This window comes from Polypterus senegalus, chromosome 9, assembly GCF_016835505.1.
Source record: "Polypterus senegalus isolate Bchr_013 chromosome 9, ASM1683550v1, whole genome shotgun sequence".
NCBI lineage: Eukaryota > Metazoa > Chordata > Cladistia > Polypteriformes > Polypteridae > Polypterus > Polypterus senegalus.
In genome coordinates, this window is record NC_053162.1 from 18,746,593 (window position 1) to 18,770,719 (window position 24,127).

At 40.9% G+C, this 24,127-nt stretch overlaps 1 protein-coding gene across 2 annotated transcripts in view; it reads right to left on the reverse strand.

The window, feature by feature from the left end:
• Nucleotides 1-24,127, reverse strand: part of LOC120535132 (astrotactin-2-like) — a 2,291,264-nt gene that overhangs the window by 576,288 nt on the left and 1,690,849 nt on the right. For both annotated transcript variants that reach the window (XM_039762741.1, XM_039762742.1), the window contains 3 exons: nucleotides 14,178-14,302; nucleotides 4,201-4,305; nucleotides 835-1,014 (listed from right to left, as the gene is read on the reverse strand). In XM_039762741.1, coding sequence (XP_039618675.1) covers nucleotides 835-1,014; nucleotides 4,201-4,305; nucleotides 14,178-14,302 — 410 coding nt within the window. The remainder of the gene's footprint in view (nucleotides 1-834; nucleotides 1,015-4,200; nucleotides 4,306-14,177; nucleotides 14,303-24,127) is intronic.

Genomic DNA, 24,127 nt, shown 5'->3' on the forward strand with positions numbered 1-24,127 from the left:
GTCACTTTGTAGGGTTCTGGCAGTGCTCCTATTGTTCCTCCATGCACACACCTACTGGGTTATTGCCCTTCTACGGCCCTGTCTAGCTCTCATCGTGTAATGACCCATCTCTTGGTATCTCTGCCATACTCTTGAGACTGTGCTGGGAGGCACAGCAAGCCTTCCTATGACAGCTCGTATGGATATGTCATCCTGAAGGAGTTGGACTACCTGTGTAACCTGAATCGGCTGCAGGTACCACCTCATGCTATCACTAGTGACAAAGACACTAGCAAAATGCAAAACTAGAGAAGAATCAGTCAGTCAGGAACAATGAGGAGAGAGCAATAATCTGTGGCCACCATTTCCTTTTTGGAATTGTTTTGCTGTTGCCTTTCCAGGTCACAAGTTGATTCACAATTACTTATGCTTCCTAACTGGACAGACTGAAATCTCCCAGAAGCTTCATTGACTTGGTGTTAGGCTATGATGATTAAGTATTCCCTTCATTTTTTTGATCCGTGTATAAATGGAATATACATTTACAGTTGGAGGACAGACATGTTATGAGGCTCACTCAGTGTCACACTGTTCTTCTAAGTCAGGAGCTGAATCTGCAGTCTTAGCTTTAAAGTCTAATACCTTTGCCACTACACCACACTGCCCACTACTATAAAACACAGTTTTCCTTATATTGGTATATTTCTTTTTTTTTTTAGTGATTACTTTTCATATTTCTTGAAATACAAATGTTAAACTTGTGACTGTATGGTCTTTGACTCATAAACTAAAATAATATCTTCCTCATGTGCTTAAGGCTTTGTATCTTGGAATTCCTGAAACGGCCTTGCTTACCCTTCTGGTACTGTAGCCACAGCTGCTGCTGAACTTTTTTGCTGGGGAAGTAGATGGTGCAAGTGAGCTCTGAGCCATACAGGGCCTCTGCAATGTAATGGCTGCCATATTCCTGGATGAATGATAGCAGCTCTTCTCGGCTGCTGTGAGCATTCAGCACTTTCAGAACTTTGGAGTAACCTGTGTGGAAAAGAGAGCCACATTAGCAAGACATTTCAACAAAGCTTGGTGACATGGTGGGTACTGCTGCTGACTCACAATTCTAGCAGGGGTTCAAATTTCATTCCGGACACTGTCTATTTGGAGTTTGCTTTTCTGCCTATTTGTGTGTGTGGATTTTTTCTCTCCACATCCCAAGGACAGTCCATTTAGTTTAATAAGTAACTGTGACCTGGCCTGGTATGTGTGTGTGAGTGTCATGGATTAATGTTCATGCACAGTATTGCCAAGATACATCCCAGGTCCCTGAATTTTGAATTCAAGTAAGCAGTTTATAAAAGGAATGGGTAGTGGAAAACACCTGTGCATCATTTTAATGATTGAACGTTTATCACCATAGTTTTACAGTGAACATTTCTAGTTCGGTTTTTATGATTGCTCAGCATTGTTCACACAGCACAGAAATAAGAAAGTGTTTGGGAGCAGTCAGAATAATGGATACCTCAATCCGTCATTGTTTTAAACATAACAAGTCAGGAAACTTTGAAACCAAAGACTATTCTTGTGACATCGATGAGGCATGAATCATGGGACCAACCCTGGGTAGTGTGCCAGTCCAGTGCTAGGAGTACAGGGTGGTCCAGATCTAATTATGCAGATCCAGATCATCTGGATGACTTCGATTTATGCGGGGATGATTCCAGTTCGGCGCAAAGACGATTCTTCATGTCGTCAGTTTGCACATTTCTCGATGGTCTGGGATTTTTTGGGTGATTTTCTATGTAATAAACTTAATAAGTTATAGCGTAATGAAATCTGGACCACCCTATATTTAGTTACACAGGACCACAGGAGATTCCAGTATTAAATATCTTTGAAATATGTACATTAACTCAGACTTGTTCCCAAAGGGTGTGGGACACCACCATTTGTGCCTTTTGTCACTGATGTTGTTTCATAATTTTTATGGAATCACAGGGTAGAAGGGGTCTGGTTTGGTGACCTCAGGATCACATCTCTGCTTTATGCAGATGATGTGGTTCTGCTGGTTTCATTGGGTGGTGACCTCAGGTGTGCACTCTGGTGGTTTGTGACTTAGTGTAAAGCAGTCAGGATAAGGATCAACACTTCCAAGTCTGAGGTCATGGTTCACAGCTGGAAAGGGGTGGAGTCTCCCTCCAGATTGGAGAGCAAGTATTTCCTCAAGCCGAGGAGTTGAAGTATCTCGAGGTCTTGTTCACAAGTTAGGGAAGTAGGGACCTAAAGATCGAAAGGCTGATCGGAACGCCACCAGCAGTTATGGAGCCTTTGTAGCGGTCAGTCATGGTGAAGAGAGAGCTAAGCTGAAAGGCAACGCTCTCGACTTATGAGTCAATCAGCATTCCTATCCTCACATTTGGCCACAAGCTCTGGGTATTGACTAAAAGAACTAGATCACGGATACAAGAGTCAGAAATGACCTTTGTAGGCTCAGCATTACAGACAGAGTGAGGATCACAGACATTCATGAGGAGCTGAAATAGCCACTGAAAGGAGCCAGTTGAGGTGGTTCAGGCATTTGATCAGGATGCCTTCTAGACACTACCCTGCAGAGATGTTTCTAGTATGTCAAAAGGAGGCCTCAGGGCAGACCTAGGACATGCTGGAAAGATTATATCTTCCAGCCTGCCTGAGAAGGCCTCGGTATCCCCCCAAAGGAGCTGGAGGTGGTGGCAGAGAAAAGGGACATACTCTTGGATGGATGGATGGATGGATGGATGGATTTGAAATATGGGTAAACAGGCAAACTCAACTCTGACAGCATCCTGGCTCTGCATTTGAAAATAGGGGCCTCATTTATAAAACGATCATACAAATACTGTAGATTTGATGTTTAATTCCATGGATTTGATCGTACATGAAAATCGAACAAAGTTGGATTGATAAAACTTTGAATTGATGTGAAAACGTTCTTTAGTGTTTGCGTTTTGAACAGCATATATACAAATGGTTTTCTGCCCCCATGCAACGGTAGTCTACGGCTTGCTCACTGTTTTTCAGTGTGGAGGCCTACTCTTGATGGCATAATATTTTCATGAAAACTGTAACAAAACAAAAAGGTTCAGCTAACATTTAGATAAGGGAACCTTAAAACATTGTTAATATTTAAGACTGTGTTTTAATAAAAAAGGAAAACATGTATGGTGTTTTGATTTATGAATGTCTAATAGTAAGCAACACTAAACATACAGTACTTTTATTAAAATTTCATAACACTAAACATACAGTACTTTTATTAAAATTTCATGTAGTAGGCATATATTATTGTGAACCTTGAGTCTCAATATACAAAATCCAAGATAGGATGTACAAGATTATTATTTTTTTATTGTTCTTGAATAACAGAATAGTTTTCTCAAGGAAGTACGATATCGGTAGTTGCTTCATATTATTTTCTCAAGATAACAGAACGATTTTCTTGAAATCACAACAAAATGAAACTTAAACTTTGCTCTTGGCGAGCTCGCTAACACAATAGCAACTGATAAAAACAATGATAGCAACTGATGAAAATTCATTTGATATGTACACAGATGTAAGACTGTTTGCATTAGTCGTTTCCCCCAGTGGTAGTAAAAACACGTTGGATGATTTTTTTGCATGTCTGCTTTGCGTTGCTTCGTGTCAAACTGCAATGGCTAACGTAGGCACTGTTTCAGTGCGGAAATCTGATCTGATTATTTTTTGGCACACCAACCTTTTCCCTTCTCCTGCCCCTGCCTCTGCACCGTTGTGAGCTTATCATAGATGTTCATGTGCCCAATGTGATTTGGTCCCCTTCTTCCAAGTCTTCTGCGTCTTCTTTGCAGAATGCCTTCTTGGTCCAAACATGATTGTACTTCCTACATAAGATGCTTTAGCAACCCGTGTTTAAGTTATCATAAGATATCCAATAAGCTAAGCGTTAAACTATATGCTTTGGTAAATATTAATTTTTCATGAGATCTCACGAAAATCATTCAATTTTCTCAAGAAAAGGAAACTTTGTTTTCTCAAGATCTCAAGAAAATGATTCCATTATCTCAATTAAACAGCAAAAAAGAAATTATAATCCACGTCCTCTCACGGCTTCTTTACCAATATGATTGGGTTAAGTTTATCGTCTCATGCCTTTTGGTTACCTGTGTGGATAAAAAGAGTACTACCTCCAGTATATAAAATACTTACCTGCAGAAAGGGTAATTGCACTGAGTTTTACTTTGTAGAGGTTACTTCGTACTCTCCACTGCTGCACCATGGGGTATCCTGTTGCTTCATTGTGTTTGGAATCCCCTATATTGTAAATAAAAAAATGCCATTAATAATGTTGTCTTTTTGTGTCTAGAATCAGAAAATGCTGTAAGAATGTCCTGTTGATGGTACAATACCACAAAATGAAAAGTCAAGTGTTTTCACTTCTTGCAAGAAAGCCAGTTTTTGGTATGAATCGATCAAACAAACTTTATATTATATAGTGCATGTAAAATTCCATCACCATCACAAACTGTTTGACACAGAAAACAATGCAGGACCCAATGCTCAATCTAATAATTACTGTAAATAGCATTCTGATACCCACGTAATCTAATTTATCATCAATGATTAGTTTGTTGCCCACTCTGCTATCAGGGCTGTCTTAACAGCATCACAGGCCCCCGGACAAAGTAGTGCGCTGGGGTTCCTGTTTTGACCGCAAAACAGAAACATACATAGGCATCAGAAACATCATGGGCTCCCGGCCAGTGCACACTGTGCCCATATGTTAAGATGGCCCTACTTGCCACTTCAATACAGACTCCCTCATGCACACACCTCACATTTCAACAGAGCCATTTTGGAATCACCAGTTAACAAAACATGCTAATCTTTGGCATGTGAATGGAAAAATTTGGTTCTGGAGGAAAACTCAGGCAGATATGGAGCAACCTGCTACATACTGATTAGCACATGCAAGTAAGAGTTTCACTGTAGTCTGTAGACATGACGTTATAAATCTACAAACTGCAGAGAGATAGATAAACCCAGGACGCTAATCTGTAAGGGTGTACTCACACTGGCAATTTGTTCCATGCCCGAGCACATTTGTCTGCATGTAACCTCGCAGTCTAATTCATTTGACTAGTGTGATCGCTCTGTGCCGAGCCAACCATATTATGCCCTGGCCCGTTTGTAAAAGGTGTGCCTGTGCACAGTTCAGAAAGATTTGGGAACAGTGTGATCGCTAAACGTCCCCGAGCACGAAAGCAGACATGACGTCAATGATGCGACAAGTCAAATAGTGTAATTCTCATTTCATTCAACACCATTTAAGTTAAAAACAGGTTTTTATTCTCGCCTTACACATGAATATGAATTGTAGTTGTCAATAAAAGCTGCAAATTCCTCCCTTAACTTCATTGGTCACTGTTGCAGCACAATTAACAGCAAAAAACTTTGCTGCACTCTCAATAAATCTGTAAGAGTGTTGAGCGTTATCCTGCCCTACACGACTCTAAAACAACCACAAATTAAGTCAAATCATTTTGACATGCATGTTGCCACTCCGTGTTCGGACCTTTTTTTTCTTTACACAAAGTCACATGGTCATGACAAAAGCTTGCCTGGGCCTCGAACGTTAAGCTCAGTGTGCAGCGTGCAGACCTGTGTGGGGAGTAGGGAGGGGGAACAATCGTACTTGGGCATGGGTGGGAACAAACGGGCCTAGTGTGAATACACCCTAGGACAGTAAGACTAAGTGCTATGCTGCCCACAAATAATAGAAATCAATACAAATAATTAAAAGCAAATCAAGCACGAAAATTTACATTCATTCATTCATTCAGACATCATCAATCACACTAAATCCAGTTCAGAATTACATTGTAGCATCAGGTACAAACAAGTTAGACGATGTAGGCACAGCCTAACATTCAGGTACTTTACTGATAGGAAAGTTGAAGAATTTCACATTTTACTTCATGCAAGAGTCAGTTATTGCATTTTTGTTTATGAAATAGTTTATAACACTGAGTCATATTCAAAAGTAATACGATAACACAATGTAATTCCATGTGTAGATAACATTAAATATGTGTTGCTTTTAACAGCACTTTACAATGGAGTTGGCGGTTCAGCATCTTTAACACTAGAATCCCTGAAGCCTATGAAAAAACTCGTAATCCCGGGCCACCTTAAATTCCTTTGCACCTCTCCGTCAGTGTCTTTTGTTTTGTAAATGTGTCGATCAGTACAAGCAGCAAGCAGCCTGCTATCCTATCCCATCTCCCTCGACAGAGCTCAAATCGGGCAAGTTCTCCCAGCTCAAGTCTGTTTATCTGGATGTGAGATGCCTGGAGTTGTATAGTGTAAATAATATATCGTTATTTAGAACACATACATTTCATGTGTTCTGTGTCTACAACGATCTGTGTAAATGTAGGATGAAATGTGAGGCAGTAATTGTTAAACACATAACTAAAAATGAAAGGTAAAGGTTAGCTTTTTTTTATTATTATTCAGTTTTATTCTGTCAGTCGCGTTCACGCTCGCCCCGATCTGACACTGCTGTTTTCACAAAAAGATGTGCTATAACAGAGGTGAACTCAGATGAGGAATAGGGTTCTACATCTGAGAAACAGAACAGAAGCCCTCCCTGCAAGAAACATCCACTCACACATAAGAACAACGCAGCTACACCAGGCTGTGAACGCTGGCCCTGGCACAGACAGACGGACAACATATTTTGCACCCAACACACCGTTTATTTACAATATATACAATGTTTATGCTCACGTGCACCCCCAGTGCCTTCTTGCACCGATTTCCCCAATGTCCAGGCCCACAGTCTCTGTGCCTTCCTGGCCGCCTCCCGTCCTCTCTCTCCAGCTCTGTCTGCTTCCTCCCGACATCCACCACTGACTGGAGGGAGGCGGCCCCTTATATAATGCTCCCGGATGAGCCCCAGGTGTTGCCGGTATCCCCTCCTTAGCCACGCCCCAGCGTGGCGGAAGTGTCGGCTGTCCTCCTGGCAGCTCTCCGGGCGCCACATAAAGGTCCTGGTGTGGCGGAAGTGCTGGGTTCCAGGGACAATTAGGCATTGGGGCGCCGCCTGGCAGTGGCCACAGGTCCCTACAGGGCTGGGCTTCAAAGCCCCCTACCCGAGGCCCCCTGCATAACCAGGACGGACGCCCCCACTCGGTCTGGAGGAGGCACACGCCCTCCTCTGGTCCTCCAAGGCATCGACCACAAGGCGTAAAGGTGAAAGATGGCACTGTTTGGATGGAGCAACAGGTCCGGCGTCATCCTGCCAGTCAGTCTGCCCCACACCTGTCCTTCAACAGTACAACACGGCTTACAGAGCTCGCCAATGGTCTTTATATGAAAAACATGTATATGTTACTTATATAAAAGTGAGATCGAATGTTATTTAAATTGATTCATTTACGTATCTTCCTACAGCGTAAAGTCACAAGTAGTCTGCAGAGCTTCCTGTGTTTGATCGACTTATGCTAATAATTATTTTGTGTTTTATATTTGTAACTAATTTAGACCACGTTTCAGCCATTTGGTTTCACTTTAACACTAAAGAGTCTTTTTTGTTAATCCAGTCAAATGAAATCCACTGGGATTCAATGTTGTCTAACAATAAAATGTGAAAATGTCGAAGGGATGAAGACTTTTTATAGGCTCTGTAGCTTTGAGGCTGTGGTGCTAATCACCAGTAATTAAACAACTCAGATTTATAAAATCAATACATTCCTGGCATGTCTATAACACTTTATGCATATTAAGGTGGATGTAAAAAAAGATTCTCCATTATGTTCAAAAAATACGCATAAACAGACATCTGCCTTGTTTTAGTTAAGCAGGAACAAAGCCAACCCTTGTTATCTTGCAGGAACCGAAGCCTGCTTTGAAATTCTTGTCAGTGTTTGCGCTAAACGCATATTAATGGAGAGAGTAATGGCTCTGCACACTTTCAAACAAATGCGCTCAGTCATTTTCGAGTGAGCATAGCAAGGGGATGACCTCCGAGACAATTCCGAAGCAGCCGTAATGAAAAGGTAAACTTTAAAATGCCCTGATAAATTACTAAAGGGTGGATGTTATGTCAACAGAGTGCTATTATAAAATCAGCCTGCCCATCATACATTATTCAAGGAAGAATACTCTTCAGCTTGCCTTTGTGTGGACATTGTAGGCTCTAAAAGTACCCTGTGTTTGTCTGAGGCTGATATTAATTTACTGCATAATGCACTGAAAGGCTACAAAATACAGCAAGGAATATCACAGGGCTAGCAAAGTGTTAAGTCCTGAGATACGTAATACATTTTAATGAGGGGTCAACATACCAGATATAAGAAGGCAGTGCGATGTAGTGGTTAAGTCTTAGGAGCCCAAAACCCGAGATTGTGGGGTTGAAATCCTGCTACCATCTGTGACTTTACCTCCAGAGAGCTTAGTTGATGCTCCCGACTTGCTCAAGTGTAACAGTAATTACAGATTTTTTTTAACAAAGTATTGAGTCCAGATACTAGACGATAGGTAGGGTGGCATAATGGTTAAAGCTTCAGACTCCAAACCCCAAGGATGTGAGTTCAAATCCTGCTACTGACACTGTGTGACCACTTGCAAGTCACTTCACCTGCTTGTGCTCCCATTGGCAAAACAACAGAAACGTAATCGTTTGCATTTCAAATATTGTTACCTCGGATAAAGGGGTCACCCAAAAAGTTAATGCTGTATATTATTTAAAATGTAGGTGGATTTCCAGGGAAGAAAGTGGGTTTCAACTGAACTTCAGGCAACAATAAGTGCGATTTTTCTAACAAAGTGTTAAGTTCAGAGATACATAATACATTGGGTTCGAGCTACTAGAAGATAGGCAGTGTGGCGTAGTGGTTAAGGCTTCGGACTCCAAAACTTGAGTCTGTGGGTTCAAATCATGGTACTGACATTGTGTGACCATGAGCAAGTCACTTGACATGCCTGTGCTCCAACTGGAAATACAACATAAATGTAATTAACTCTTTCAGGGTGGATGTCGACTTTTGTCGAAATTCAGGGGTAGAGGATGGTAATCAGCTGTAAACTGTGACAAAACTCACCGTTATATTTTAATTCGACTCTCTTTAAAGTTAGCTTTGTTGATTTGACCGAGATTTCCTGCGCGTGCATGAGCAGCGAAGAGCAAACACCCCTTCAAATGGCATCGACATCTAGAGAAAGACCAAAGCGAATGCACAAAACAAAATACTCTGTGGACGATGTTTTGCATATCATATCAGAGTCGGACTCTGAGTTGTTGGATTTTGATGTAAGTGATCTGAAGATCGTAAACGAAAGTAAAGGGACCAGCGTCAGCTGATCGTGGTGCTGAACATGTCCGTGTATCTAATGGGCCTACGCCAACATTCACCCGGGAGGACCGCCTCTTATGATGACAAGAGGTACAAACCAGATTGCGTCACACTGCGACCACTAATGCTGCACGAAGACAGCCAGGCAGCCGGCCCATCACATATTCCTGCTGGTCACTGAATTGCCCCCCGCTGCTGCCAGAGTTGCTGAACGGGCGCCGACAGCAGTCACGGTATGCAGCAAAGGACTGGAAAAATATTCAGCCCTCAAAGAGTTAATTGTATTTCAAATGTTGTTAAGTCACCTTGGATAAAGGGGTCAAAAAATTTTCAAAAGTTTATTGACAGGGAAGAAGGTGGGCTTAAACTGAACTGTGGGCAATACAATAATTACAATTTTGTAACAAACATTAGATCCAGAGATACATAATGCTTTTCAATGAGGGCTCAAGATACTAGAAGATAGGCGGTGTGGCCTAGTGGTTAAGGCTTTAGACGTCAAGCCCGGCAGTTGTGGGTGCAAATCCTGCTACTGCCTGTGACTTTACCTCTATAGTGCTGTGTTGATGCTCCCAACTTGCTCAAGAGCAACAATAATTACAATTTGTTTAACAAAGCGTTAAGTCCAGAGATACGTAATACATTCAAGTGATGGTTCAAAATTCTAGAAGACAGACAGTGTGGCGTAGTAGTTAAGGCTTCGGACTCCAAAACTTAAGTCTGCGGATTCAAATCGTGGTACTGACACTGTGTGACTTCGAACAAGTCACTTCACGTGCCTGTGCTCCAACTAGAAATACTACATAAATGTAATTAATTGTATTTCAAATGTCGTTAAGTCACCTTAGATAAAGGGTCAACCAAAAAATGAATAATTGAAATTATTTAAAATTAAAGTGGATTGATAGGGAAGGAGGTGGGATTAAAATGAACTGTGTGGCAACAATAATTACAATTTGTTTCACAAAGCGTTAGCTCCAGAGATACGTAATGCATTTCAATGTACGCTCAAGATATTAGAAGATAGGCGGTGTGGCCTAGTGGTTAAGGCTTTAGTCTCAAGCTCAGCAGTTGTGGGTGCAAATCCTGCTACTGTATTAATGCTCTCAACTCGCTCAAGGAAGAGGAGGAGGAGGAGGTTCGTGAGCATGCGCTGGTACAGCGCATTACTGCACCCACAACACGACAAATCAACTCAGGATCCAGATTAGGACCCAAGTGCAGCCATGCAATGGGTGACACCTCAGCACCACACTAGTTCAAATGGAGTGGAACAGTGTGAGGTTTTTTATGGTGGCTGAATTGCCAATTCTGCCAGCAACACCCCAAGTTTTTCCCTGCGGGTTGGAGGGCCTACATACAGGGCTGGATGCAGATGAACGTCGAGAGCAACAATAATTACAATTTGTTTAAGGTCCAGAGGTACATAATGCATTTCAATGAGGGCTCAAGATACTAGAAGATAGGCGGTATAGCCTAGTGGTTAAGGCTTTAGGCTCAAGCCCAGTGGTTGTGGTGCAAATCCTGCTACCGCCAGTGACTTTACCTCCACAGAGCTGTGTTGATGCTCCCAACTTGCTCAAGTGCAACAATAATTACAGTTTCTTTAACAAAGTGTTAGGTCCAGAGATGCGTAATATATTTAAGTGATAGTTCAAAATACTAGAAGATAGGCAGTGTGGCGTAGTAGTGAAAGCTTTAGACTCCAAAATGTGAAGTGCTGGATTCAAATCATGGAACTGACACTGCGTGACCCTGAGCAGGTCACTTCACCGGCCTGTGCTCCTGCTGGAACGCTGGCAAAAATGTAAATCTTATCGAGTGTGTTTGACTCATTTAAAGCCAAAATGTATAATCATTCTTAATATAAGATAAAATCATTAAAAACACAAAACTGGCAATTGATATTTAGACTTGTACTTAAGCAGCCTGGCACCCTTGTCCAGGTTCGGGTCCGGCTTTTTCTCAAATGCTGCTATGATAACGTTGGCCCCCAATAACCCTAAAGAGGATCAATAGGGTTTGAGAATGTTACACCTGTCATATTATGTTAAAAAATAACTTTAATGCATACACTGCTTACATCACTTATGATGCGTCTGTTAGATCAACTGTAACAGAACTGCAGATTATTGAAGGGAAAAGATCTGTTTGGTAGAAGATTAACAATATCACAAAGAGCGTCTGTAATTCTGCCTCAGGTGTAGGTTACGGTGTCGTACCTGTAGAGATAACAAAGTACGCTTGTATCAGATGTTTTGAAGGTGCAAAGCAAACCACCTAAGCCTTCATGTTTGATCTGGCTACTAAGCTAAGATTATGTTCAAGTCTCCAGAGAAATATCATACACAAGAACTTAAAGGATTTTTTTTGAAAGATGTATACTGTGATGTGTGTTTTAAACTACAAAGTGGAGTTCTCCTTTGCTGGAAGAAAGAGGAATCTTCAGAGTTACTGAGTAATGGAATATTGGAGAACAAGGGCAGGCAGCAAATGACGTGTCTAAGAGCATTCACTGCCATAGCGCATCAGAGCAGAACAGTCGCACCTCACAGTTAAGGACTATACTGATCTAGGAGAAAGAAAGAAACATTATTTATTGAAAAGACGGACCGATCACAAAAAACAGGTAAGTCACTTAAATAGGTTGACACAAACTTGATCATAAGTTCATGTTGGACTTGAGCAATAGGAAGGCACAGGCTGGTGCTGCTGACCTATGTTAAGTATTGTATTATCTGCACGTACACATATGTCTTGGCAATGCCATCTGTATAGCTATATAGAGGCTATAAACTCTTAATACAGTACTCGCATATTAATCATTTAATCAATTAAGAAACATAGCTAAAGTTAGACCTCTTATATCACTGAAAGATGCTGAGAAATTAGTTCACGCGTTTGTTTTCAGTCAACTAGATTACTGTAACGCACTCCTCTCAGGACCACCCAAAAAAGACATAAATCACTTGCAACAAGTGCAGAATGCAGCTGCTAGAATCCTAACTAGGAAAAGAAAATCTGAACACATTACTCCAGTTTTGATGTCACTACACTGGTTACCTGTGTCATTCAGGATTGACTTTAAAATTCTGCTTATGGTTTATAAAGCCTTAAATAATCTCGCTCCATCTTATATATCGGAATGTCTGACACCTTATATTCCAAATCGTAAGCTTAGATCCTCAAATGAGTGTCTCCTTATAATTCCAAGAGCAAAACTTAAAAGAAGTGGTGAGGCAGCCTTCTGCTGTTATGCACCTAAAATCTGGAATAGCCTGCCTATAGGAATTCGCCAGGCTGATACAGTAGAGCACTTTAAAACACTGCTGAAAACACATTACTTTAACATGGCCTTTTTATAACTTCAATTTAACTTAATTTAACTTAATCCTGATACTCTATATGTTCAATTTCCTCATAATAACTATTTATGGTGGCTCTAAAATCCGTACTGACCCCTACTCTCTTTATCCGTTTCTTTTGCCGGTTTCTTTGTGGTGGTGGCCTGCGCCACCTCCACCTACTCAAAACTTCATGATGCTCCAACAATGATGGATGGATTAAAAGGCAGAAGTCTACGTGACCATCATCATCAAGTCCTTCTGTGAGAACCCTAAATCCAAAAAGGACTGTTTCATTTATGTTAGGTAGAATGCCCAGAGGGGACTGGGCGGTCTTATGGTCTGGAATCCCTACAGATTTTATTTTTTTCTCCAGCCTTCTGGAGTTTTATTTTGTTTTTTCTGTCCACCCTGGCCATTGGACCTTATTCTTATTCGATGTTAATTAATGTTGATTTATTTTGTTTTCTTATTGTGTCTTTTATTTTTCTATTCTTTATTATGTAAAGCACTTTGAGGTACTGTTTGTATGAAAATGTGCTATATAAATAAATGTTGTTGTTGTTGTTGCATACAGTACCTATGTGAAATATTCACCCAGTTGGGAGATTTCACATTTTATTGTTATACAACTTAGTGGATTTAATTATTTGACATTTTTTAGACACTGATAAACAGAAAAAAGACTCCTTAATGTCAAAGTGAAAACAGATCTCTGCAAAGTGATCACAATTAATAGGACTGTCTTGTTCCCTGACTTCACCATTTTTGTCTTTTCTCGGTTTCCTCTGCTTTTTTTTGTAATTATTTCCAGTTTCATTCAGAGCCTACAAGGTAGGTTCAGGATTAGAATGAGTGACAATATGGCCTTCAAAACATATCACATGAAGGGCGTGTACTAAATCTGTATCAGTACAGCAGTGGACACTAGACATATCTTTTCTACTGTATTTTAAAATGCTGATGTTTTGGTATTTACCTATTTCTGTTGCATGTAACATTTTTTGATGTTGAAAGACACAAGTACATTTCCTGTTTCATTCTGCAAGTGTGTTTTGCGTTTAAATCTATTTGTAAATCCGGAACCCATTTAGCATCACCAGGCTGCATAACCTGCATGTCTCTGGACTGTGAGAGGAATTACCTTTTTCTGTATTAGTAATTTTCTTCTCATTTTCCCTTTTGTATTTGAGTAGCTTTCCTTTAATTTAAGCACTGTATTATTGAACAAGTTTAAAGAATTTTCATTTAATTAATTATTGTTATTTAGCTTCTCTTTTTGTTTAATTGAGTTGTTAGATATTTGTCTCTGTTAACTAAGTATTCTTTATTGGGTATGGGAAGTTCATTTTTGAGTTTTGGCCAGATTATTCATATATTCATAACAATTAGCATTGCACATAAATTCCATAACACATAAAACATGAATTCTCTTTTGCTGTCCATTTTGTGTTTTCAAAGTAGAAAAATGTGATGAACCTACCAGTCAGGAGGCTCAGGTTAGGAAGTGGCTCAGAAAGAACTCCACGGCACTGCTCTTCAACTGGAAGGGGGATCACCATCAGGCCATCAGCCAACTGGGGGAAGTCTTTTATAAAGTTATTATCCCTAAAGTGGGGAAAAGAAAAAAAAAGGAAATATCACCCATCAATACTGTTGTAATAATCCAAACGGAAGTGAAAGCCCAATGTTTAAAAACTCCAAAGGATAATTCTTTGAGAAATTTTGTTACTATACAGAACAAGATGCTCTATGTTGTAAATGATCCATTCACTTTCTGAAGCCCCATTTTTCAGATTGGAGTTCCTCAGGCTAATAGCAGTATTAGGTGTGGAAAATTTATTAATATTAAACAAGGTGCCAGTTTATTGTGCACTCACACACTCAACTACATAAATAAATAAAACATCAAAAAATATAAAGCAAAAAGACAACAATAATTATCAGTAAAACATTAATACAAATATAAGGCATAAGAAAAAGGAACAATCCCAGGATGGGGTGCCAGCTCATCGCTACCGCCGTGCCACCGTACCCACACATGTTTAATTATTAACAGTATACATGATTTAAATGAAGTTAAAAATGTATCAGTATAATTATATATATATTTATATACTTTAATGCATTTCATCTTAAAAATTATATCAAGTATACATCCTAGTATTCTAACAGCACAAAGCTCCAAGAAGAATTGCTCTTGGAAATCTAAATCGACTTATGAGCCATTCGTTATCAAATAATGCACTCTCTTCTATTGAATTGAATTAAATTCATTCATTGTTATTGTATGGTACAATAAGATTCACTATGCAAATCCTCCATAATTTTTTTCCTATAAAATGATAACGATTAAGACAATAATAATAATAATAATAATAATACAATGAAAAATATACACTATTAAAGCATAAGTACAATATACATTTACATACAGTGCAGATAGTGCAAATGGTTCACAAGTTTACAGTGAAGTAATTGTACTTATTAGTAAAAACATTTCTACCAGGAGCACTGATTGAGTGCGTTTATAGCTCTTGGGATGAAACTGTTTCTGAACCGTGAGGTCCTTACAGGAAAGGCTGTGAAGAGTTTGCCAGATGGGAGATGTTCAAATAGACTGTGCGCATGGCTGTGTTATAAACACTCTCCAGGGCTAGATGCTATACCCTGATAGTCCTCTGCGCTCTCAGCTACTGTAGAACTTTCCAATCAGCTGCTGTAGAGCTGTGATTGCACACTCAGATACAGAGGGTTAAAATACTCTGAGTGGTGCAGTGAGAGTAACAACACTAAAGCAGTGATGGCATTTGGAATAATTTGGCCATTCTGTGCACCATTATATGGTTACTGGTTGATTACAATCAGATACCTTGAACTATAAAAAGATATGCAGTTAATGTCAGTGTATTTGATAAAGGTGCGTCAGGGATGTGAATCTAAAAAATCAAGGGAAACCACACAGGAACAGTAGCACTGCTTTGATGCTCGGTGCTGCCAGTTCGCCCCCTGCTCGCTTCGCTCGCCAACACCCCTGGCCTGCGCTACGCACCAGCCACTTCGCGTCTCTGTTGCTCACATTGTGAAGAGGTGGGCTGAACGCACCCCACGTAGACGCAGTCGCTCCTCTGAAACCACCTCTTAAACGGTAATACAATGTGAAACAAATAGTTTTTTTTACCTCCTTTTTGCTTGATCAGCTGCTGCGCCGCATAATCTGCATCTCACGTGGCGCTTCAAACATTTAAAAGCCTGTACAGAAGCTGTCCTACTCTTTGTCTTTTATTTACCGGGCGTGGTTAAATCTCTTGGCACAAAGTCTCATCTTGCGGGATGTGAGTTCTTGGTAGTTTTAAGTTTAGAATTTAAAAAATCTGAACATCACATTAAAGTTTGATTAATTCTGAAAAGGATAATATATATAGAGAGTACATATATATATATATATACATACATATATATATTAAATATACATTACTGAAACTCACAAACCTATAGTTCAAAAATAAAAACATACACTTTATTATGAATTCTAAACATGCATGCACTGTATCCTGGGGGATTACCAATAGATAGGTTTGCGGGGCTGTGCTTTAACTACGATAAACTTTTCTGTCCACCAGTAAAGTTCCCACCATATTGTCATTAACTATTTTTTTTAATTTCCAGAACAAATCTAGTCATATCCTTTCAATTAAGGCCATGATCAAGGTTATGACCTCATTTGTTTGCGAGTGATCGCAATACAGACAGACAGTTAGACATTAGCATTATGTACATGTAGATTCTTTTTCATTTAATGTCTCATGGGAACAATATACAAGTCAGTTTTATTTTAAAAACAAGCTAAAATCATTCAATTTGAGGCAGGTATTAAAACACAGTTATGTTTCTGTCTTGGAAAAGGTTGATTTATGTTGCTTTAAAATAAAGGAATATACCAAATGCCATTTTATTTTTGAATTATTTTACCTTGTGCTTGCCCCTTCAAGTTATAAATGAAATTATGAATAGATTGGAGGGATTGTGTTTCAAGACCCATCTACACTAAGGCTATAGATAATAATCCTTGACTCTCCTAAGCATGGGGTGCATTGGTAACGAATTACAGCAGCAGACAATAGCGGGGTCAGGAGGCTCCAAACTGAAAATGCCACCAGCAGATTAAAATGGCTTAAAAGAAGCTTTGGAATAATAGGCTTCACAAACCAGAAAATAGATATGGATCTTTTAAGCTAATGTGCATTTAATGTAACTAATTCTCCCACCATGCCAGCCCAGAAATCAGCCTAGCAATGTACCTAATCTAAATGAACTTTTCAATGTGTAACCAACCCTGGAGCATTACGAAAAAATTAACAAAACTAAAAACTGATGAACGAAAAGCAACACACTAGGTGTTAATTAGTCGCCCACCTAACTGAACTTGTCCCCCAAACGCTGAAGCATTACTACTGTTTGTTTTAAAATGATGTCACTGGTGGTTTAAAAAACACAACGTTAACCCCAGTATAGAATGAATTTCTACAAAACGTCAGCAATCGGGACATTTGATTATTTTTCCCACCACTGTTAGTACAAAATTGGACTTTGGGGGACAGGGATTTTATTTTCTAAGAGAGTCAGGGATTGGGTTTGAGATATCCCTCTTGTAAAGTGTGTCAGTGCTCTCCCTGATAAGTATTGCTTTGCTTGTCGGGGTCAAAGTCCAGGCAGCGTACCCAACAGTAAACAGTCCTCATGACCCAATACTAGTTCACAACGGAGATGGGCACAGCAGTAAGTGAGGGACAACAATTTGGTTCACATTATCCAAATAGTGCATAGTGCAAGTTTATTAAATCAATGTACCAATAATAAAGTGCAGTGCAAATCTTAAATAAATAAAATTAAACAATTAAAATCAATTTAAAATCCCATTAAGGTAAACTCCAAGGCAGCCAGTTGGACTCCACTCCACTGTTTCTTTCTGTATCCTCAGCTCACCCTGTGGGTCATACCAGCTGGAGGTGACACCGTAAGCTACAGTTGTCTTTTGCCACCTGCATGCAACGGCCAATACGCACCTAGCCAGACCTCCGTCTTCCCATACGCTCCGTCAGCTCTTCTAGGATCTCTAGGAAGTTTGTTCTCCAGTTCCCACTCTGACACAATTGTTCAATGGGGACACCCCTTGGAGTACCATTGCCTTCAGTGCCTTGCAGGGGACCAACCACACTACCACCACTCCTCTTCTGCCTTTTCTAGCTCTCCTGATTTTGCCTTAGCATTTCTTTTCCAACTCATTTTTTTCCATTTTCTGCTTTGTCTCACTTTTTAAATGTTGTTGAGCATGGGTGCCTAATTACACACCCTGGAGTGTTAACAAGAAAATTGGCCAGAGTGTGTGCGTCTGCACATGAATGCAGGAAAGCCAATAACCCCATCAACAGCTCTGGTGCTACTCTGCCATGCTGCTATCTACCTGCGCCCTGTCCTTATAAGCTTGGCAGCACTGAATTTGTAAAAATTTGTGCTGTCACGGACCTCACTTCATGTCACTACTGCTAAGCTATTATAGATTGTTGCTTTGTTGATCTAAAGTTTAGATGGACATTCCATCATCTTTTATGGTGAGGTGCACTGGCATGACACTTCACCCTGTAGTCATCAACATGGCAGGGCCATAAAAAATCATGACAAAAAATTTATAACAATGAAAGTACTGCAGTCGATGATTAATGCAATGTTATTGCGTATGAACATGCTGGAAGTTAGTATGATATCTGGGGTATTGTTATGGTCTGTGAGAATGGTCATTTTATGTGACAATGCAGTGTGTTGCATGAGTGGGAGTCAAGCTAAAGTTAGAAAATGGGATTTATTAGAAAATGGAATGACCCTTAACAAAACTGATAATGTCATTTCTCAGTGTGGTCTCTACCCTTCTCAATGCACTTGCGCCACCTGCCTAGAAGTGCCTGGATTCCAGCAAAATGAAAGTTTTTTCCTTGTCCTCGCAAATACTCTTTCTTGGCATGAAACCATACTGCTGCTCACTAATCATCACCTCACTACTTAATTCAGCTACCACTACTCTTTCCCATAACTTCATGCTATGGCTCATCAATTTTATCCCCCTGTAGTTACTACAGCTCTGCATATCCCCCTTATTCTTAAATATTGGCACCAGTACACTTCTTCTCCACTCCACTGTCATCCTCTCACTTTCTAAGATTCCATTAAACAATCTGGTTAAAAACTCTACTGCCATCTCTCCTAAACACCTCCATGCTTCCACAGGTATGTTATCTGGACCAACGGCTTTTCCATTCTCCTTCCTCTTCATAACTGTCCTTACTTCCTCCTTGTTAATTTGTTGCACTTCCTGATTCACTATCTCCACATCTTTCAACCTTCTCTGTTTCTCATTCTCTTCATTCAGGAGCCTCTCAAAGTACTCTTTCCATCTTCTCAACACACTCTTCTCGATTGTGAGTATGTTTCCATCTTTATCCTTTACCACCCTAACTTGCTGCACATCTTTCCCAGCTCGGTCCCTCTGTCTAGCCAATCGGTACAGGTCCTTTTCTCCCTCCTTAGTGTCCACCCTCTCATACAACTCATCATACACCTTTTCTTTAGCCTTCGCCACCTCTCTCTTCACCTTCCGCCTTATCTCCTTGTACTCTTGTCTACTTTCTACATCTCTCTGACTATCCCACTTCTTCTTCGCCATCCTCTTCCTCTGTATACTCTCCTGTACTTCCCCATTCCACCACCAGGTTACCTTTTCCTCCTTCCTCTGTTCAGATGTCATGCCAAGCACCCTTCTTGCTGTCACCCTTACTACATCTGCTGTAGTTGCCCAGCTGTCTGGTAACTTTTCACTACCACCCAGTGCCTGTCTCACCTCCTGCCTAAACTCAACCTTGGAGAGGGGATTGGGCGGTCTCTTGGTCTGGAATCCCTGCAGATTTTATTTTTTTTCTCCAGCCGTCTGGAGTTTTTTTTTGTTTTTTCTGTCCACCCTGGCCATCGGACCTTACTTATTCTATGTTAATCAATGTTGACTTATTTTTATTTTTTATTGTGTTTTCTATTTTTCTATTCTTCATTTTGTAAAGCACTTTGATTTACATTTTTTGTATGAAAATGTGCTATATAAATAAATGTTGTTGTTGTTGTTGTTGCAGTCTCCCTTTTTCAACTTCCATCATTTGATCCTTGGCTCTGCTCTCACTCTCCTCCTCTTCTTGATCTCCAACGTCATCCTACAGACCAACATCCTATGCTCTCTAACTACAATTTCCCAAGCCACCACTTTGCAGTCTTCAATCTCCTTCAGATTGACTCTTATGCATAGGATGTAATCTACCTGTGTGCATCTTTCTCCACTCTTGTACATCACCCTATGTTCCTCCCTCTTCTTAAAATATGTATTCACCACAGCCATGTCCATAGTTTTTGCAAAATCCACGATCATCTGACCTTCTTCATTCCTCTCCTTGACACCATACCTACCCATCACCTTCTCGTCTCCTCTGTTGCCTTCACCAACATGTCCATTGAAATCCGCTCCAATCACCACTTTCTGTCCCTTGGGTACACTGTTCATCACTTCATCCAACTCACTCCAAAAATCTTCTTTCTCACCCATTACACACCCAACTTGTGGGGCATATGCACTAACAACATTCATCATCACACCTCCAATTTCCAGCTTCATAATCATTACTCTGTCTGACACTCTTTTCACCTCCAAAACACTCTTGACATATTATTCCTTCAGATTAACCCCTATCCCATTTCTCCTCCCATCCACACCATGATAGAACAATTTGAATCCATCTCCGACCCACCTGGCCATACTTCTTTTTCATTTAGTCTCTTGCACGCACAATATATCAACCTTCCTTCTCTCCATCATATCTGCTTACTCTCTCCCCTTACCAGTCATACTGCCAACATTCAAAGTTCCTACCCTCAGTTCCACTCTCTTTACCTTCCTCCTTTCCTCTTTCCTCCGGACATGTCTTCCCCCTCTTCTTCTCCTTCTTCGACCAACAGTGGCCCAATTTCCAGCAGCACCTTGTTGGCTAATAGTACTGGTGGCGATCGTAGTTAACCCAGAACTCGACCGATCTGATATGGAAATCTGTATTGTTGTCTGCATGTTGATCTAGCAAAATTTTACACCGGATGCCCTTCCTAACGTAACCCTCCCCATTTATCCGGGCTTGGGACCAGCATGAAGAAACACACTGGTTTGTGCATCCCTTGTGGTTGGTTTCCCAAACCTCCATGTGTGTATTTTAACATAAATATGGCTCATCTGATGGACCAAGGCTATTAAGGACGCTCAACTGATTACATCAACTTCTGTATGGACATTGTAGTTCCAGTAAGAACAGTATGCTGCTATGCTAACAACAAGCCATGGGTTACAAGTGACATCAAGGGCCTTTTGAACCAGAAGAAAAGGGCTTTTAAAGGTGGTGATCAGCATGAGCTCAAGTGCGTGCAGAAGGAACTCCGAGTCCAGCTCAGGGCAGCGAAAGAGCAGTACAGGAGAAAGCTGGAGCAGAAGTTGCAGAACAACAGCATGAAGGAAGTGTGGGATGGGATGAAGATTATCACTGGCTGCAGCTCAAGGGGGTGCCGCCATCGAGACAGACGTGGAGAGAGCAAACCAAATGAACAACTTCTTTAATAGGTTTGATCACAGTAACCCACTCTCACCTCGGAGTACTGCATCCTCCAACCATCCTTCTGCTGATACCAGCATAGGTGAGACATCCCCACCCACAATTACAGCAGCCCATGTGAGCAGAGAGCTGAAAAGACTTCGTGCCAGCAAAGCAGCGGGTCCAGATGGTGTATCGCCACGACTGCTGAAGGCCTGTGCGTTGGAACTGGGGAGTCCTCTACAGCGCATCTTCAACCTGAGCCTGGAACAGGGGAGAGTCCCAAGGCTTTGGAAAACATCTTGTATCACTCCTGTCCCAAAGGTATCACGTCCTAGTGAGCTGAATGACTTCCGGCCTGTTGCTCTGACGTCACATCTGATGAAGACCATGGAGCGGCTGCTGCTTCACCACCTGAGGCCACAGGTCCGTCACGCCCTCGACCCTCTGCAGTTCGCATACCAGGAGAAGGTGGGAGCGGAGGATGCCATCATCTATATGCTACACCGATCCCTCTCCCACCTGGACAGAGGCAGTGGTGCTGTAAGAATTATGTTTTGGACTTCTCTAGTGCCTTCAACACCATCCAACCTCTGCTCCTTAGAGACAAGCTGACTGAGATGGGAGTAGACTCACACCTGGTGGCATGGATCGTGGACTATCTTACAGACAGACCTCAATATGTGCGTCTTGGGAACTGCAGGTCTGACATTGTGTTCAGCAATACAGGGCGCCGGGGACTGTACTTTCTCCGGTCCTGTTCAGCTATATACATCAGACTTCCAATATGACTCGGAGTCCTGCCACGCAAAAGTTCGCTGATGACACTGCTATTGTGGGCTGCATCAGGTGTGGGCAGGAGGAGGAGTACAGAAAGTTAATCAAAGACTTTGTTAAATGGTGCGACTCAAACCACTTACACCTTAACACCAGCAAGACCAAGGAGCTGGTGGTGGATTTTAGGAGGCCCAGGCCCCTCATGGACCCCGTGATCATCAGAGGCGACTGTGTGCAGAGGGTGCAGACCTTTAAATATCTGGGAGTGCAGCTGGATGACAAATTGGACTGGACTGCCAATACTGATGCTCTATGTAAGAAAGCTCAGAGCAGAATATACTTTCTGAGAAGGTTGGCATCCTTCAACATCTGCAGTAAGATGCTGCAGATGTTCTACCAGACGGTTGTGGCGAGTGCCCTTTTCTACGCGGTGGTGTGCTGGGGTGGCAGCATAAAGATGAAAGACGCCTCACGCCTGGACAAACTTGTTAAGAAGGCAGGCTCTATTGTAGGAGTAAAGTTGGACAGTTTAACATCTGTGGCAGAGCGACGGGCACTAAGCAAACTCCTGTCAATCATGAAGAATCCACTGCATCCACTGAACAGTGTCATCTCCAGACAGAGGAGTAGCTTCAGTGACAGACTTTTGTCACCGTCCTGCTCCACTGACAGACTAAAGAGATCATTCCTCCCCCACACTATGCGACTCTTCAATTCCACCCGGGGGAGTAAATGCTAACATTAATTTTATTTTAATTTTTTCATTTTATTACTATTTAATTTAATATTGTTTCTTTGTATCAGTATACTGCTGCTGGAGTATGTGAATTTCCCCTTGGGATTAATAAAGTATCTATCTATCTATCTATCTATAATTAGAACAATTGTGGTAAAACCAAGACATAATTTGGTTAATAAGTGGCATATAACCAAAAGAGCAGCACTTATATGTGTATCATGACGACACCCACACGTCAGTTAGTGCTGGTGATAGTGAGTGACTGGCAATTGGCACCACACAAGACTTAGTTTGGATAGGATCACTATGTAAATGGGTGTGTATATACTTTTTATGTGTTATTCATAAAAAGTGAGAGAAGATGAACCCAGTAAATAAATAAATATTCCTGGTAAGTATCACCAACTTCATGATAATGCAGGCTACATTCACACTACTACATTTTTTGTTTAAAAACACAGACATTAGTCTTATTTTTGCCTTTCATCCACATTACCCTGCCGTTTTTAAACCATTAATATGGAGACTTTAAAAACATTCTCTAGAGCTGTATACTTCTAAAAACAGAGGCTAAGTATTGCAGTGTGTTGGGGTAAAAGCGTAGTGTTTTTAAAATGCAGAAACCAATCAAGCTCTAATTGTTTTGTACTTATAACGTGGCCTTCCTCTGATTGGATCCTTCTCATCACAATGCCTCATTCCCATACTGGACACTCTTCATGGAAATTAACCATACTCCAAAACAGCAAGCATTGAGGTGCTGCTTTCTGTGGCTCATATTGTGTTTCTTACCTGTATATATCCAAATTGTGCTTTGTACAGTTTGAATACTGCATACATGTGTGAAATGCAAATAAATCCCATGGTACGTGGTTTAACCAAGGAGGGCACTTTCTCTTCCTTTTTCCACTGATGCTCACATGCCCACTGAAGGGAAACGGCTACATTGTACGCCTTTTTGGTCATTTCAGTGAGGATGGAGCTACTTTCATAGACAAAGTAAGACTCTGGTTCTGCTGGTGTTCTGCCACTTATTTAATCTTTGTGCACACTGATCAGGGAGTTTACCCATTAGTCCCAGCACACTCCCATCTGACTGATGGGAATTGTAGTCCCCACAATAGCACTGCTACAAGACTGTAGATAAAATTAATATATGATTTGGAAGTTTTTATATATTCTAAACACTTTTCTTCCTGAGTCAGTGGTGCAAATTTCACTGGTCACAAAATCTAGGTTTTGCAGTGAATT